The sequence below is a fragment of the Oncorhynchus kisutch genome, linkage group LG12 (genome assembly GCF_002021735.2).
Source record: "Oncorhynchus kisutch isolate 150728-3 linkage group LG12, Okis_V2, whole genome shotgun sequence".
In the NCBI taxonomy this organism is placed as follows: Eukaryota; Metazoa; Chordata; class Actinopteri; order Salmoniformes; family Salmonidae; genus Oncorhynchus; species Oncorhynchus kisutch.
In genome coordinates, this window is record NC_034185.2 from 20,199,604 (window position 1) to 20,216,194 (window position 16,591).

At 45.7% G+C, this 16,591-nt stretch overlaps 1 protein-coding gene across 1 annotated transcript in view; it reads left to right on the forward strand.

The window, feature by feature from the left end:
- The first annotated feature begins 526 nt into the window (after positions 1-526).
- LOC109900668 (laminin subunit alpha-4) overlaps positions 527-16,591 on the forward strand; it is a 34,750-nt gene continuing 18,685 nt past the window's right edge. The window contains exons 1-10 of the mRNA XM_020496397.2: positions 527-848; positions 7,272-7,373; positions 7,779-7,906; positions 8,026-8,106; positions 8,354-8,568; positions 12,050-12,150; positions 12,356-12,536; positions 13,006-13,089; positions 13,220-13,371; positions 16,469-16,579. Coding sequence (XP_020351986.1) covers positions 732-848; positions 7,272-7,373; positions 7,779-7,906; positions 8,026-8,106; positions 8,354-8,568; positions 12,050-12,150; positions 12,356-12,536; positions 13,006-13,089; positions 13,220-13,371; positions 16,469-16,579 — 1,272 coding nt within the window. The 5' untranslated portion in view covers positions 527-731. The remainder of the gene's footprint in view (positions 849-7,271; positions 7,374-7,778; positions 7,907-8,025; positions 8,107-8,353; positions 8,569-12,049; positions 12,151-12,355; positions 12,537-13,005; positions 13,090-13,219; positions 13,372-16,468; positions 16,580-16,591) is intronic.

Consider the following 16,591-nt stretch of genomic DNA (forward strand, 5'->3'; position numbering starts at 1 on the left):
TGTATCACCTTCTTTGACAGTCTGACCTGTGTTTAGAAAAACAGAGGGGCAGCGCCAGCCAGGAAGGGGGATGGGGGAGAAGAGTGTTGAGGTGGGGTGGGGGGGCAGCTTTTTTATTTTTTCAGAACTGCAGACGTAGTGCTGAGGTTTATCCCGGCCCCTCTCTCTACCTGGACGACCAGAGGGGGGAGAGAGGGGTTGGAGGTTGTGTCTGCTGCTCAGTCCCCCCCAAGGGTACCCCAAGGGTACCATGGAGGGACCCTGCAGACGGAGACAGCTGCTGACCAACAACACTCAATGTGACTCTGCCAGTCAGAGGGAGATATGCCACCTGGATGACTGCACTGTCTGCCTGTCTGAAATACACACTAGTCTAGTGCACCCCGTTGCTCTCTAATTTTCTCTCCCTTTTTTATTGCTCCCCCCTCTCTCTCCTTTTCTCTCTCCCTCTCCAGACTTCTCATCTGAATGTGATTTATGATCAGGCTCTGGGGAGGCAGGTCCACTGGGGGAGGCATAGGCGGGAGTTGAAAGGAAAGGAGAGGAGGACTTGCGGCTGGACTGAGCTGGCGCTTGCACCGCAAGGTCGGACCAGTGGAAAAGTTAACCAACGGGTGCTGCAGAAAGAGGGAGAGAGAGAGCTGCCTGTGTCGCAGAAAGACTTCACTACAGGCAGGACAGTGAGACAGAGAGCGAGAGGGAGCAGCGCTCCACTGGACATACACATAGACATGTCTGCTACTAAAGCTCTGCCCTGCCTCTGCCTTCTACTCTCCATCGTCCTCTCAGGGATCGTCTGCCCAGCGACTTCCATTGGTTTACATTGGGAACAGCAGTCTGTGATGAAAGTAAGACCAGACATTTAGTTTTTTCTCTGCTTGGCTGGTACAGGATGCACAGCAGGCGTCCAGTTCCTTATCACAGCTAAATACAGAGGACCTGTTGTTATTGCAAACTTTTCGACATCACTTTTTCCACATGACTGAATCAGACTGTTACATTGGATATTATGCCCATGAACTGTGCTGAATGCTTCTATAGCTAAACTCTAATGGGGTTTGATAGTCACTGCAAGAGAGGCAGGTTTGTAAGTCAGTCAGTATTTTTTTGTGAAATGCTGGGGTGGTTTGGGTGTGAGAGGATCTTGCTGTGTGGATCCATATCTCTGTGGCAGCACTCTGGCCACTCAGTGCTGCGTCTCAACCCTCTCTGTGTTCTGCCTGGCGTCGGGATGTTTGTGGAGGAGCTCCAGCCGAGACCCTGATGAGGGACATATCACTCTCCATTGGCCCGCGCTAGCCACCGGTGGAGCCCTAATGGAAACCAGCTGCCAAGTGTTGAGCAACACACATAGAGGGAACATAGCATGCAGAAATGGCATGAGAAACAATACAGGACGTGCTGCTCATACATTTATCGTGGGTAGACTGGGTGCAGGCAGATATTTCCTGTTTGGGGGCCAACGGGGGCCCAAAGAATGGGCATCTATCTTAGAGAGAGACCTTATATCTCAGGGACACACAGGCAAAACAATGTGCCCAGAGCAAGACTAATGTAAATGTTAGTAATGTAACTAATGTAAATGTTACACAAACCTACTTTGCATTGTGTAAGAGATCACAGAGAGTCACAGAACAATGAATTTAATAACTATATTTATTTTTTGTTTGCTAAATTTAAGGCAGTAGAGATAATTTTGATGGGGTGGGGGGAAGGGGAGGGGGCAGGGAGCAGATCCCCCAGTGTCTAAATTTAGAATTGACGATCTTCCGCCTCTTGTGAAATTGTTTACTTCTTCTGTGTACATGAGCATTCTAATAGCAGAGACCCATATATAGAGGCCTCTCCACTGCAGACATATCGTCTCTGCTCTGTTATTGGATTATGATGAGATTCACATTACCAAGCCATACCCCTTTCCCATCCTCAGTATCTTCCGAGGAGTTTACCACTAAGTCAGAGAGTGAAGCCTTCACTAGGCCCAAAGTCAATAAACTATCTGCCTCTTATTGTGAGGAGTGGGTGCAGGCAGGGAGGGAGAGGGGGGCACCGGGTTTGTTTTTCCTATTTCAGAGAGAGAGAGAGTCTGCCACAGCCTCAGACCTGAGAAGATGTTGACTTTGGACTGAACTCTTGTTTGGAGCCAATTCTTGTTTTTCTGCCTGGGCTGAGACTCACCGTATTTATTTATCCCTGTATCAGAGGCAGAGATAGAGCCAGACTCATGCTTAGTCTCATGTAGGCTAAATAACTTATAGCACTTCCGAACACATGATATGAACAGCTGATGATAAATGCATACTGGCAATTCCCCGATAACAGAGTGATGTTGAGATTCAGATTTTTCATTTTAAATTGTATGCCAACAAAAAATAACAATGATTGCAAAGTTAAACAAACGATTAAACTCTGTGCACAAGGAGTGTGAAAAATCGGAGTCTCTGCATCACTCTGTTAATGTGGAATTGCCCTTAACATTTATTTGAGGTTCCACCTTTTAGAAGTGGAGCACAGTGACATAGTCTTTGGGACATGCTGCTGCACATGAAACAGAGAAAGGCTACACTACATGGTGAATGTCATCTTTGTTCTCTACGGCAGTGGGAGCACAGAGAAATAGTTCAGAAATAGCTCACTTTACAGAGGACATTCAGAGTGGACCAGAAGGCTACAGATGTGAATTGTTTCAATGTTCATGCCATTTAGGAGCGGATTAGAGCATTTACCATGCTGTAAAATATTCTTGAGGGGTTTGTTTTCTGTATCACAGGATTACTCCCTATACCCAGGGGAAACAATACCAGGAAGTTGGGATTTGGTGTTTTAATTAAATGGTATTCTGAACTAAAGGATATTTGAATGAGACTCATTCTGGTCCAAACGAACAGGAACTAATGTAGTTAGATATTACATGGTGAAACGTCTGCTGTGTTATATACTTTACACTTCTAAAGTCTACATCCCAAATGGCACCCTATTCCCTGTTATACAGTATATAGTGCACTACTTTTGACCAGAGCCCTACTGTATTGACCCTGGTGGTCAAAAGTAGTTCACCATAGGGTAATTAAATCAAATCACATTTTATTGGTCAAGTACACATATTTTGCAGATGTTATCGCAGGTGCAGCGAAATGCTAATGTTTTTCCTAGCTCCAACAGTGCAATAATTCAAAACAATACACACAAATCCAACAAATAAAATAAAATAATTAAGAAATATCAGAAAGAGCAATATACATATGTATATGATGTTGTGTATAGACATTATGGACAGTATATGAATAGAAAAGGTGTGTACAGCAGTAGTTTAATAGGATGAGGCTTGACTAGAATACAGTATATACATATGAAGAGGGTAAAACAGTATGTAAACATTATTAAAGTGAGCAGTGTTCAATGACTATGTGCAGGGTAGAGTACCGGGTGGTAGCCGGCCAGTAACAGTGACTAAGTTGTCTCCGCCTTCTAGGTGGTAGCGGGGTGAACAGGCCATGGCTCGGATGGCTGAGGTCATTGATGATCTTCTTGGGCTGTCTGTGACAACAGGTGCTGTAGATATCCTGGAGCGCAGGCAGTGTGGCCCCGATGATGCTTGGGCTGACCGCACCACCCTCTGGAGAGCAATGCGGTTGCGGATAGTGCAAATGCCATACCAGGCAGTGATACAGCCTGACAGGATGCTCTCAATGGTGCATCTGTAGAGGTTTGTGAGGGTCAGAGGGGCCAAGCTTAATTTCTTCAGCCTCTTGAGGTTAATGAGACGCTGTTCCGCCTTCTTCACTACACCGTTTGCATGGACCATTTCAGGTTGTCAGTGATGTGCACACCGAGGCTTTTCACCCTCTCCACTGCAGCCCTGTCGAGGTGGATGGGGGCGTGCTCGCTTTGCTGTCTCCTAGAGTCCATGATCAGTTCCTTTGTTTTGTTGACGTTGAGGTTATTTTCCTGGCACCACTCCGCCAGGGCCCTCACCTCCTCCCTGTAGGCGGTCTTGTCGTTGTTGGTAATCAGGCCTACAACTGTTGTGTTGTCTGCAAACTTGATGATTTAGTTGGTCTCTGAGAGGACTAGCATTCTGTAGTGCAATAGCCTCAATTGTGATATGGATCTCTAGACTGCTTACTGTTCAGGACCCATTCAGATAATTGTACCTATACACTGGCATAGATAACACCTACTCTATAGTATGTGATCAGTTGTAATGCAAACATATGTGTGGGAGCAGAAGGTGAGTAGAATCGATTGAAATGACCTGTAGTCAATAACCAGGACATCATATAACATCATAACCATATGATGTATAGGCCTGGCCTCATTTATGGTGTGTACTACAGGTCAGAAAAGCCACAGGAAGGACGGAAAAATCTGCTCCGTGACAAGCCCCTAACCAACAATGCAGTTAAAAAAATACGATTAAGAATGAGAGATAAAAGTAACAAGTAGTTAAAGAGCATCAATAACATAATAATAAGAGCAAGACTATATACAGAGAGTAACCAGTACAGAGTCAATCTGCGGGGGCACCGGTTAGTCGAGGTAATTGAGGTACATGTAGGTAGAGTTATTGAAGTGACTATGCATAGATAATAATAATAATAATAAGAGTAGCAGCGGCGTAAAGGGGGGAGGGGTTGTAGCCATTTGATTAGATGTTCAGGAGTCTTATGGCTTGGGCGTAGAAGCTGTTCAGAGCCTCTTGGACTTAGACATGGCACTCCAGTACCGCTTGCCGTGCGGTAGCAGAGAGAACAGTCTATGCCTAGAGTGGCTGGAGTCTTTGACAATTTTTAGGGCCTTCCTCTGACACCACCTGGTATAGAGGTCCTGGATGTCAGTGAACCCCTCAAGAATATTTTACAGCATGGTAAATGCTCTAATCCGCTCCTAAATGGATGTCAGTGGCCCCAGTGATGTACTGGGCCGTACGCACCACCCTCTGTAGTGCATTGCGGTCGGAGGCAGAGCAGTTGCCATACCAGGCAGTGATGCAACCAGACTCTTGATGGTGCAGTTGTAGAACCTTTTGAGGATCTGAGTCAAATCTTTTCAGTCTCCTGAGGGAGAATAGGATTTGTTGTGCCTTCTCAACGACTGTCTTGGTGTGCTTGGACCATGTTAGTTTGTTGGTGATGTGGACACCAAGGAACTTTAAGCTCTCAACCTGCTCCACTACAGCCCCGTCGATGAGAATGGGGTCATGTTCGGTCCTCCTTTTCCTGTAGTCCACAATCATCTCCTCTGTCTTGTGTCTTGATCACTTTGAGGGAGAGGTTGTTATCCAGGCACCACATGGCCAGGTCTCTGACCTCCTACCTATAGGCTGTCTCGTTGTTGTCGGTGATCAGGCCTAACACTGTTGTGTCATCGGCAAACTTAATGATGGTGTTGGAGTCGTGCCTGGCCATGCAGTCATGAGTGAACAGCGAGTACAGGAGGGGACTGAGCACACACCCCTGAGGGGCCACCGTGTTGCGGATCAGCGTGGTGGATGTGTTGTTCCCTGCCCTTACCAACTGGGGGGCGGCCCGTCAGGAAGTCCAGGATCCAGTTGCAGAGGGAGGTGTTTAGTCCCATGGTCCCAAGCTTATGGATGAGCTTTGAGGGCACTATGGTGTAGAACATTGAGCTGTAGTCAATGAATAGCATTCTCGCCAGTTGGTGAACGCATGCTCACAGTACACGTCCTGGTAATCCATCCGGCCCTGCGGCCTTGTGAATGTTGACCTGTTTAAACGTCTTACTCGTGTAAGAGAGCGTGATCACACAGTCGTCCGGAACAGTTGGTGCTCTCATACATGTTTCAGTGTTATTTGCCTCGAATCGAGGATAGATGTAGTTTAGCTCGTCTGGTAGGCTCGTGTCACTGGGCAGCTCTTGGCTGTGCTTCCCTTTGTAGTCTGTAATGGATGAGACCAAGGTGCAGCGTTCCTTGAGTTCCACATAATATTTATTGTTGATGTGAAACCTTTAGACAAAAAACAATAAAGAAAACAACAACCGACCAGCTTCGTAGTGCAAACTACCTGGTCACAAACGAAGAACAAGATCCCACACAGAAGGAGGGAAAAAGCTACCTAAGTATGATTCCCAATCAGAGACAATGATAGACAGCTGTGCCTGATTGAGAACCATACCTGGCCAAACATAAAGAAATAGAAAACATAGAAACATGAACATAGAATGCCCACCCAAATCACACCCTGACCAAACCAAAAATAGAGATATAAAAAGCTCTCTACGGTCAGGGCGTGACAGTCCTTTTGGTAGTTTAATCTTCCTCGTAGGTCGTTTATTTTATTTTCCAATGATTGCCAGAAGAACGGAAGCTACTCATTTTCAGAAGGCAGCCTGACCTCCGGCCTGCTAGCCGGACCTCACGGCCTGCTAGCTGGACCTCACGGCCTGCTAGCCGGACCTCACGGCCTGCTACCGAATAAATCAAGGGGAATTATGCATCACAACTGGGAGTTGTGTGAGATGTATTGGTGCCTGCCACTCTGGACACAACATACGTGTTCCATTGACTGGATGAAACAAGGGGGGGAAACACGGCACTCTTGCAACAGGCCAATATGAACAATAGTGTTGTAGGATCATAACCATCTTTGAATGGGGTGACTGAAGATCAAAGGGATCTGTGGAGGGGGAGTGAGGAGAGGTGTTGCTAAACTCTGATTTCACACTACATTAGGAAACTGCCAGAGTGAATTGGCCATGAGAGTTTTGTAAGTAACATTCTGTGAATGAGAGAACCATTATTAGCAGTATGCAAGTATCCAATAATGTCTGAATTTTTTCTTAGTCACGTACTATGCTTTATTGTCACATATTAGAGTAGCTAAATAAGAGAGCACCTTTTTTTCATGACGGAACGTGAGTGTGTTTGATAAGAGATATTGTGAAAAGTAGGGGAACGTTGTATCCCATTGATGACGCACAACTTAATCCAGCCTTGCCAAAACGATTCCAGGTGCTCTACGTACTTTCTGAAATTGCTGTTTCAAGTTTTAATGTCACGTGCACAAGTACAGAGAAATGCCTTTCTTGCAAGCTCTAAACCTAACAGTGCAGTAATCAATAACAATTTAATACTCAAAATAACATAAGGTAGAATGATCAAGTGCCCCGTAAGCAACTTGGCATTAATGTCAGGAACCATATCATTGGTCAAATGTATTTCTAATCCTAGATCAGATTCAGGGGAAAACTTGTGTGAAACTGAGGTTGTACTCTGTTTTAAAGAGCTTGTTCATGTTCCCTCTCCCTAGGTGTGTGCAAAACTATATTTTCTCAGTAACCAGAAAAAATGCCTACCATGTAACTGCAAAGGCCATTCAGAAACATGTGAAGATATCACAGGTGTTTGTACAGTAAGTATGACATCTATCCCCTCTATTAATACTTATTATAAACTGGGTGGCCCTGAATGCTGATTGGCTGAACGCTGTGGTAAATCAGTCCATTTACCCAAGGTATGACAAAACATTTCTTGTTACTGCTCTAATTACGTTGGTAACCAGTTTATAATAGCAATAAGGTACCTCGGGGGTTTGTGGTATATTTTGCCAATATACCACGGCTAAGGGCTGTATCCAGGCACTCCTCATTGCGTCACGCGTAAGAACAGCCCTAAGCCGTGGTATATTGGCTATATACCACACCCCCTTGTGCCTTATTGTTTAATTACACCATGGGGAATACTTCTAGTCTCTAGATTACTATCTACTATCATATCAGTAATAGATTTCAACTATATTCCACTCTTTACCATGCAGTCATGTAAGGACCACACCACTGGGGATTTCTGTGAAATATGTGAGGATGGATACATGCCTGACGTCGCCAACCACGGACGTCACTCCTGCCAGCCATGCGCCTGTCCCCTGTCCAGCCCCTCCAACAAGTAAGCTATAGCGTCCGTCCATCCAGACCCTACTGTTGTGCAGGCCGTGCAGAGAGAGGCTCGTGTGTTGGCGGGCAGAGCTCACTGACTGACATTCTTTCCGCTGTGTGTCTGGCCAGCTTTGCAGAGCACTGTGACAGAAGCAGTAACATCCTACGATGCAACTGCCAAGAGGGCTATGCTGGACATTACTGTGAGAGGTCAGTGCTGACAGAACTTTGGCCAACACCATGAGTTAACACCACCGTGGGAGCAATTACACGTATTATCCTAAATCGGGTCATATAGACACAAGTAAAGCTCTTACAATTTCACTATTTATTTTTTCAGGGCCTGAACAATAAATATTTGGAAATGCTTTCATATAACAATGATGTTACACTGTAAGTGATAAGTCATACTAAATCAAACAATTATTGGTAACCACCTTGCATCTTCCTCACCCAGATGTGCTCCAGGTTTCTATGGTAACCCCATGGTGATCGGTGACTCCTGTAAGAGTTGTGACTGTAACGGTAACTCGGACCCCAACCACATCTTCAATGAGTGCCACAACGTGACCGGCTTCTGTCAGAATTGCTGGGGGGACACGGCCGGAGCCAACTGTGAACGGTGTGCCCCAGGTTTCTATGGCGACGCCATCAGTGCCAAGAACTGCAGAGGTGCTTGCCAAGAGTACTGTTAGACATTACTTACCCTACTGAGGCCCTTTGCTCCAATAGGAGCTAAAGGGAATAAGTCAGGTTATAAGGGCACAAGGTGAGACCCAGATGCAGAAACGGGAGGCTTTGATATTTATTATAATCTAAAACGGTAGGCAAGAGAATGGTCATGGACAGGCAAAAGGTCAAAACCAGTTCAGAGTCCAGGAGGTACAGAGTGGCAGGCAGGCTCGAGGTCAGGGCAGGCAGAATGGTCAGAGAGGCAGGTACAGAGTCCAGAAACAGGCAAGGGTCAAAACTAGGAGGACTAGCAAAAGAGACTATAAAAAATAGGCGCACAGGAAAAACACGCTGGTTGACGAACTGGCACAGAGAGATAGGAAACACAGGGATAAATACACCTGGGGAAATAAGCAACACCTGGAGGGGGTGGAGACAATCACAAGGACAGGTGAAACAGATCAGGGCGTGACACAGGTCAACTTTACTGTCAATGTAGACTACCCATGGAAAAATATCCAAGGGAAAAATAGATATTAATTTGATGTCTGACAATAGTGAAGCTATATCCAGTCATTTGCACAATTCTGGATTTGAAGGCTGCTTTGACGTTGCTCTTGGGGTTAAAGACTTACTATGGATTTGTCTTCAATAGAGCTTTAACAATTTCCCCTTGTTTTGCTCATATAGTCATAAGTCAATCACAAGGCTCTATCTGAAACAAAATACGGGGAGGTCTATTTTGTGTGTTTACACAGTTGGGCAGGCTGAGTAGTGAGAATTCCTGCCATGCTCTAAGGACACAATGCCTCAGAGACAGTACAGTACAATTCAGACAACCCTGGCCTGTGTATTGTCTAATGCCATGTGCACATCCGTGTAAGAATAGTATCATGGAAAAGTGCTGCATGTTCACCAAATATTAACTTGTAGTTCAAATCAAATCAAATGTATTTATATAGCCCTTCTTACATCAGCTGATATATCAAAGTGCTGTACAGAAACCCAGCCTAAAACCCCAAACAGCAAGCAATGCAGGTGTAGAAGTACGGTGGCTAGGAAAAACTCCCTAGAAAAGCCAAAACCTAGGAAGAAACCTAGAGAGGAACCAGGCTATGAGGGGTGGCCAGTCCTCTTCTGGCTGTGCCGGGTGGAGATTATAACAGAACATTGCCAAGATGTTCAAATGTTCATAAATTACCAGCATGGTCAATTAATAATAATCACAGTAGTTGTCGAGGTTGCACCTCAGGAGTAAATGTCAGTTGGCTTTTCATAGCCGATCATAAAGAGTATCTCTACCGCTCCTGCTGTCTCTAGAGAGTTGAAAACAGCAGATCTGGGACAGGTAACACGTCCGGTGAACAAGTCAGGGTTCCATAGCCGCAGGCAGAACAGTTGAAACTGGAGCAGCAGCAGCACGGCCAGGTGGACTGGGGACAGCAAGGAGTCATCATGCCAGGTAGTCCTGAGGCATGGTCCTAGGGCACAGGTCCTCCGGGAGAGAGAAAGAAAGAAAGAGAGAAAGCATAAATACTGGAGGCTGAGACAGGAGGGGTCAGGATACACTGTGGCCCCATCCGATGATACTCCCGGACAGGGCCAAACAGGCAGGATATAACCCCACCCACTTTCCCAAAGCACAGCCCCCACACCACTAGAGGGATATCTTCAACCACCAACTTACCATCCTGAGACAAGGCCGAGTGTAGCCCACAAAGATCTCCGCCATGGCACAACCCAAGGGGGGGCGCCAACCCAGACAGGAAGATCACGTCAGTGACTAAACCCACTCAAGTGACCCACCCCTCCTAGGGACGGCATGGAAGAGCACCAGTAAGCCAGTGACTCAGCCCCTGTAATACGGTTAGAGGCAGAGAATCCCAGTGGAGAGAGGGGAACTGGCCAGGCAGAGACAGCAAGGGTGGTTCGCTGCGCCAGTGCCTTTCTGTTCACCTTCACACTCCTGGGCCAGACTACACTCAATCATCAGGGGCGGCAGGGTAGCCTAGTGGTTAGAGCGTTGGACTAGTAACCGAAAGGTTGCAAGTTCAAATCCCTGAGCTGACAAGGTACAAATCTGTCGTTCTGCCCCTGAACAGGCAGTTAACCCACTGTTCCTTAGCCATCATTGAAAATAAGAATTTGTTCTTAACTGACTTGCCTAGTAAAATTTAAATAAATAAAAAAATATGACCTACTGAAGAGATGAGTCTTCAGTAAAGACTTAAAGGTTGAGACCGAGTCTGCGTCTCTCACATGGGTAGGCAGACCATTCCATAAAAATGGAGCTCTATAGGAGAAAGCCCTGCCTCCAGCTGTTTGCTTAGAAATTCTAGGGACAATTAGGAGACCTGGATCTTGTGACCGTAGCGTACGTGTAGGTATGTACAGCAGGACCAAATCGGAAAGATATTTAGGAGCAAGCCCATGTAATGCTTTGTAGATTAGCAGTAAAACCTTGAAATCAGCCCTTGACTTAACAGGAAGCCAGTGTAGGGAGGCTAGCACTGGAGCAATATGATCAAATTTGTTGGTTCTAGTCAGGATTCTAGCAGCCGTATTTATCACTAACTGAAGTTTATTTAGTGCTTTATCCAGGTAGCAGGAGTCTAACAGGTAGCAGGAGTCTCCAGGTAACAGGAGTCTAGTAGAGCATTGCAGTAGTCTAACCTAGAAGTAACAAAAGCATGGATTAATTTTTCTGCATAATTTTTTAACAGAAAGTTTCTGATTTTTGCAATGTTACGTAGATGGAAAAAAGCTGTCCTTGAAACAGTCTTGATATGTTCGTCAAAAGAGAGATCAGTATCCAGAGTAACGCAGAGGTCCTTCACAGTTTTATTTGAGACGACTGTACAACCATCAAGATTAATTGTCAGATTCAACAGAAGATCTCTTTGTTTCTTGGGACCTAGAACAAACATCTCGGTTTTGTCCGAGTTTAAAAGTAGAAAGTTTGCAGCCATCCACTTCCTTATGTCGGAAACACAGGCTTCTAGCGGGTGCAATTTTGGGGCTTCACCATGTTTCTTTGAAATGTACAGCTGTGTGTCATAGCAGTGAAAGTTAACATTATGTTTTCGAATGACATCCCCAAGAGGTAAAATATATAGTGAAAACAATAGTGGTCCTAAACGGAACTTTGAGGAACACCAACACTTACAGTTGATTTGTCAGAGGACAAACCATTCACAGAGACAAACTGATATCATTCCGAGAAATAAGATCTAAACCAGGCCAGAACTTGTCCGTGTAGACCAATTTGGGTCTACAAGGACTGTTGCTGTTTGGATGAGATAAGTCCAGCTCTAACTCACTTGTAGAAAACTATGAAGAATACAACTGAAGAAATGGGAAAAATCACAATCTATTGCAGGATTTTCATTTGTATTTTAGGGCAGAAATAACCATTTTCATTGTGGCCATGTCATGCATTTTTGACCCACTGTATTAACTATGAGTGTGTCCTGTGTTACAGTGTGTGAGTGTAGTAAGTGTGGGACAGCTTCGTGTGATGACAGGACAGGGACATGTCACTGTAAGCCTGGTGTCACCGGCCAACTCTGTGACCAATGTGAGGTGAGACGCTCAAGGGCCTTGTCAAGGAGACAGCCTTACAACCATGTGGTCACACAATAACACTGTTGGACAGATTTTCCTGACAACAGATATGCTCAGTAATGCAGACAATAAAATGAAAGCAGACAAAACCATTAAGGCTACTGTGAATAACAAAAATAACAACCAGATGTCTAACATACTGTATATCCATTGTGTACTTTAGAAGGGCCACACAGGTTTCAATAACTGCCAGGGCTGCCATAGTTGTGACTGCGGACCTGCCGGTCTCCGGCCCACCTGTCATCCTCTGACCCACAGCTGCCAGTGCAAACCAGGGGCCGGAGGCCGATACTGCGAGCGTTGCCTCCCAGACTACTGGAACTACGGCCCCTCAGGGTGTCAGAGTAAGTACTGTGTCTGTCTAATCTGGCGAACCACCCAGACCAGTTGGTCAAACATTAAGAACAGATTACATTATCTGTAGCTAGCAAGCCAGTCCACCATTCTCACACCCACTCATACATGATGTCAGGGAGGCATCTGCTGCGATCTGAAACACCAGGACCATCCGTACGCATCTGCACATGACCACAGACACTAACTGCAGCTGGCCCGCCCAGTCCTAATTTATCTGCCCAGCTGCCGGAACCATCATCCATTCCACCGCTTCACTATAGAGAACCAGAACCACACTACAGATGTGCATCAGCACTCCTTCCCAGCCAAAAGACCCACCATGGGTTCCATTATATATTTGGTATTTGTACACCGACTGACTCTCCTATGTCCGGATGATAAAGCCTTCAACTCGATAAATGGAACTCGACATGTAATCAACTATATGAAATGTGTATGTCTGTTTCTTCCATCCAGAATGTGACTGTGCTAGCAGCCACTGTGATGTGCACACTGGGGAGTGCCTCCCTGAATCCACCACGGTCAATCTCTGCAACATCAGTAAGAGTGTCTAGTTAAACTGAAACATTCATTTTTATTACTTTCTTAAATAACCCTTTGTGCTGGATTTTAGCATGATGTGATGTTGGGGAAATTACACACAAATAATTTGTCTTCTCCCTACCACCAGGTTGTGATGAGTGTATCTGGCACCTGATTGGTGACCTGAGGCTGTCCAATAAGACCCTGGACCAGGTGAAGGTCAGTGTGTTGAACATCTCCACTGGGGCTGCAGCCAACGACAGGCTCAAGTACTACAACTACACCGCCCAACGTCTGCAGGTATAGTACATTTTCAAATCAAATCAAATTTTATTTGTCACATACACATGGTTAGCAGATGTTAATGCGAGTGTAGCGAAATGCTTGTGCTTCTAGTTCTGACCATGCAGTAATATCTAACAAGTAATCTAACCTAACAATTTCACAACAACTACCTTATACACAAAAGTGTAAAGGAATGAATAAGAATACGTACATAAAAATATATGAATGAGCGATGGCCAGACGGCATAGGCAAGATGCAGTAGATGGTATAGAGTACTGTATATACATATTAGATGAGTAATGTAGGGTATGTAAACATTATACAGTATAAAGTGTCATTGTTTAAAGTGGCTAGTGATAAATTGATGTAATGAATGTTTCTTTATTAAAGTGGCTAGAGATGAGTCAGTATGTTGGCAGCAGCCACTCAATGTTAGAGATTGCTGTTTAACAGTCTGATGGCCTTGAGATAGAAGCTGTTTTTCAGTCTCTCGGTCCCCGCTTTGATGCACCTGTACTGACCTTGCCTTCTGGATGATAGTGGGGAGAACAGGCAGTGGCTCGGGTGGTTGTTGTCCTTGATGATCTTTTTGGCATTCCTGTGACATCTGGTGGTGTAGGTGTCCTGGAGGGCAGGTAGTTTGCCCCCAGTGATGCAGACCTCACAACCCTTTGGAGAGCCTTACAGTTGTGGGCGGAGCAGTTGCCGTACCAGGCGGTGATACAGCCTGACAGGATGCTCTCCATTGTGCATCTGTAAATGTTTGTGAGTGTTTTTGGTGACAAGACAAATTTCTTCAGCCTCCTGAGGTTGAAGAGGTGCTGCTGAGCCTTCTTCACCACGCTGTCTGTGTGGGTGGACCATTTCAGTTTGTCCGTGATGTGTATGCCGAGGAACTTAAAACTTTCCACCTTCTCCACTACTGTCCCGTCAATGTGGATAGGGGGCTGCTCCTTTTGCTGTTTTCTGAAATCCCCGATCATCTCCTTTGTTTTGTTGACATTGAGTGTGAGGTTATTTTCCTGACACCACACTCCGAGGGCCCTCACCTCCTCCCTGTAGGCTGTCCTGTCGTTGTTGGTAATCAAGCCTACCACTATAGTGTCGTCTGCGAACTTGATGATTGAGTTGGAGGCATGCATGGCCATGCAGTCATGGGTGAACAGGGAGTACAAGGTGAGGGCTGAGAATGCACCCTTGTGGAGCCCCAGTGTTGAGGATCAGCGGGGTGGAGATGTTGTTTCCTACCCTCACCACCTGGGGGCGGCCCGTCAGGAAGTCCAGGACACAGTTGCACAGAGCGGGGTTGAGACCCAGGGTCTCAAGCTTAATGACAAGTTTGGAGGGTACTATGGTGTTAAATGTTGAGCTGTAGTCGATGCACAGCATTCTTACATAGGTATTCCTCTTGTCCAGATGGGTTAGGGCAGTGTGCAGTGTGATTGCGATTGCGTCGTCTGTGGACCTATTGGGGCGGTAAGAAAATTGGAGAGGGTCTAGGATGTCAGGTAGGGTGGAGATGACATGGTCCTTGACTAGTATCTCAAATCACTTCAAGATGACGGAAGTGAGTGTGTCACGTTCTGACCATAGTTCTTTTGTGTTTTCCTTGTTTTAGTGTTGGTCAGGACGTGAGCTGGGTGGGCATTCTATGTTGTGTGTCTGGTTTGTCTATTTCTATGTTTGGACTGAGATGGTTCTCAATCAGAGGCAGGTGTTAGTCATTGTCTCTGATTGGGAACCATATTTAGGTAGCCTGTTTTGTGTTGGGTTTTGTGGGTGGTTGTTTCCTGTCTTTGTGTTTTCTGCACCAGATAGGGCTGTTTCGGTTTTCACATTTATTGTTTTGTATTCCTGTTCATGTTTGAGTTACCTTATTAAATTACCATAAACTATAACCACGCTGCGTTTTGGTCCGCCTCTCCTACCCAGGAAGAAAGCCGTTATAGAGTGCTACGGGGCGGTAGTCGTTTAGCTCAGTTACCTTTACTTTCTTGGGAACAGGAACAATGGTGGCCCTCTTGAAGCACGTGGGACCAGCAGACTGGATTAAAGATTGATTGAATATGTCTGTAAACACACCAGCCAGCTGGTCTGCACATGCTCTGAGGACGCAGCTGGGGATGCCGTCTGGGCCGGCAGCCTTGCGAGGGTTAACACGTTTAAATGTTTTACTCATGTTGACTGCAGTGAAGGAGAGCCCGCAGGTTTTGGTAGCGGGCCGTGTCAGTGGCCCTGTGTTGTCCTCCAAAGCTAGCAAAGAAGTTGTTTAGTTTGCCTGGGAGCAAGACATCGTGGTCCGCGATGTGGCTGGTTTTCCTTTTGTAGTCCATGATTGACTGTAGACCCTGCCACATACCTCTCGTGTCTGAGCCGTTGAATTGCGACTCTACTTTGTCTCTATACTGACACTTAGCTTGTTTGATTGCCTTGCGGAGGGAATAGCTACACTGTTTGTATTCGGTCATGTTTCCAGTCACCTTGCCCTGATTAAAAGCAGTGGTTTGCGCTTTCAGTTTTGCGCGGATGCTGCCATCAATCCACGGTTTCTGGTTTGGGAATGTTTTAATAGATGCTGTGGGTACAACATCACCGATGCACTTGCTAATTAACTCGCTCACCAAATCAGCATATTCATCAATGTTATTGTCCGACGCTATGCAGAACATATCCCAGTTCACGTGACCGATGCAATCTTGAAGGGTGGAATCTGATTGTTCGGACCAGTGTTGAACAGACCTGAGCACGGGCGCTTCCTGTTTTAGTTTCTGTCTGTAGGCTGGGAGCAACAAAAAGGAGTTGTGGTCAGATTTTCCGAAAGGAGGGCGGGGAAGGGCTTTATATGCGTTGCTGAAGTTAGAATAACAACGATCCAGGGTTTTGCCAGCTCGGGTCACGCATTAGATATGCTGATAAAATTTAGGGAGCCTTGTTTTCAGATTAGCCTTGTTTAAATCCCCAGCTACAATAAATGCAGCCTCAGGATATGTGGTTTCCAGTTTACATAAAGTCAATACTGCATCATTTTCTTCTCACAATCCTAACATAAATTTACTGTATTGTAATAGTATTGTGTAAGTCTATCCCATTACCCCTATGTTTTGTTTCCAGACACAGTTTGTGAACTGGAGGAATAAGTCAGCTCTGATGAGAACCCAGACTGGGCAGCTGGAGGAGGCCAGCGCTGTTCTACTCTTAGACATGAACCATCTTGCAGAGACTGTAAGGGGACAC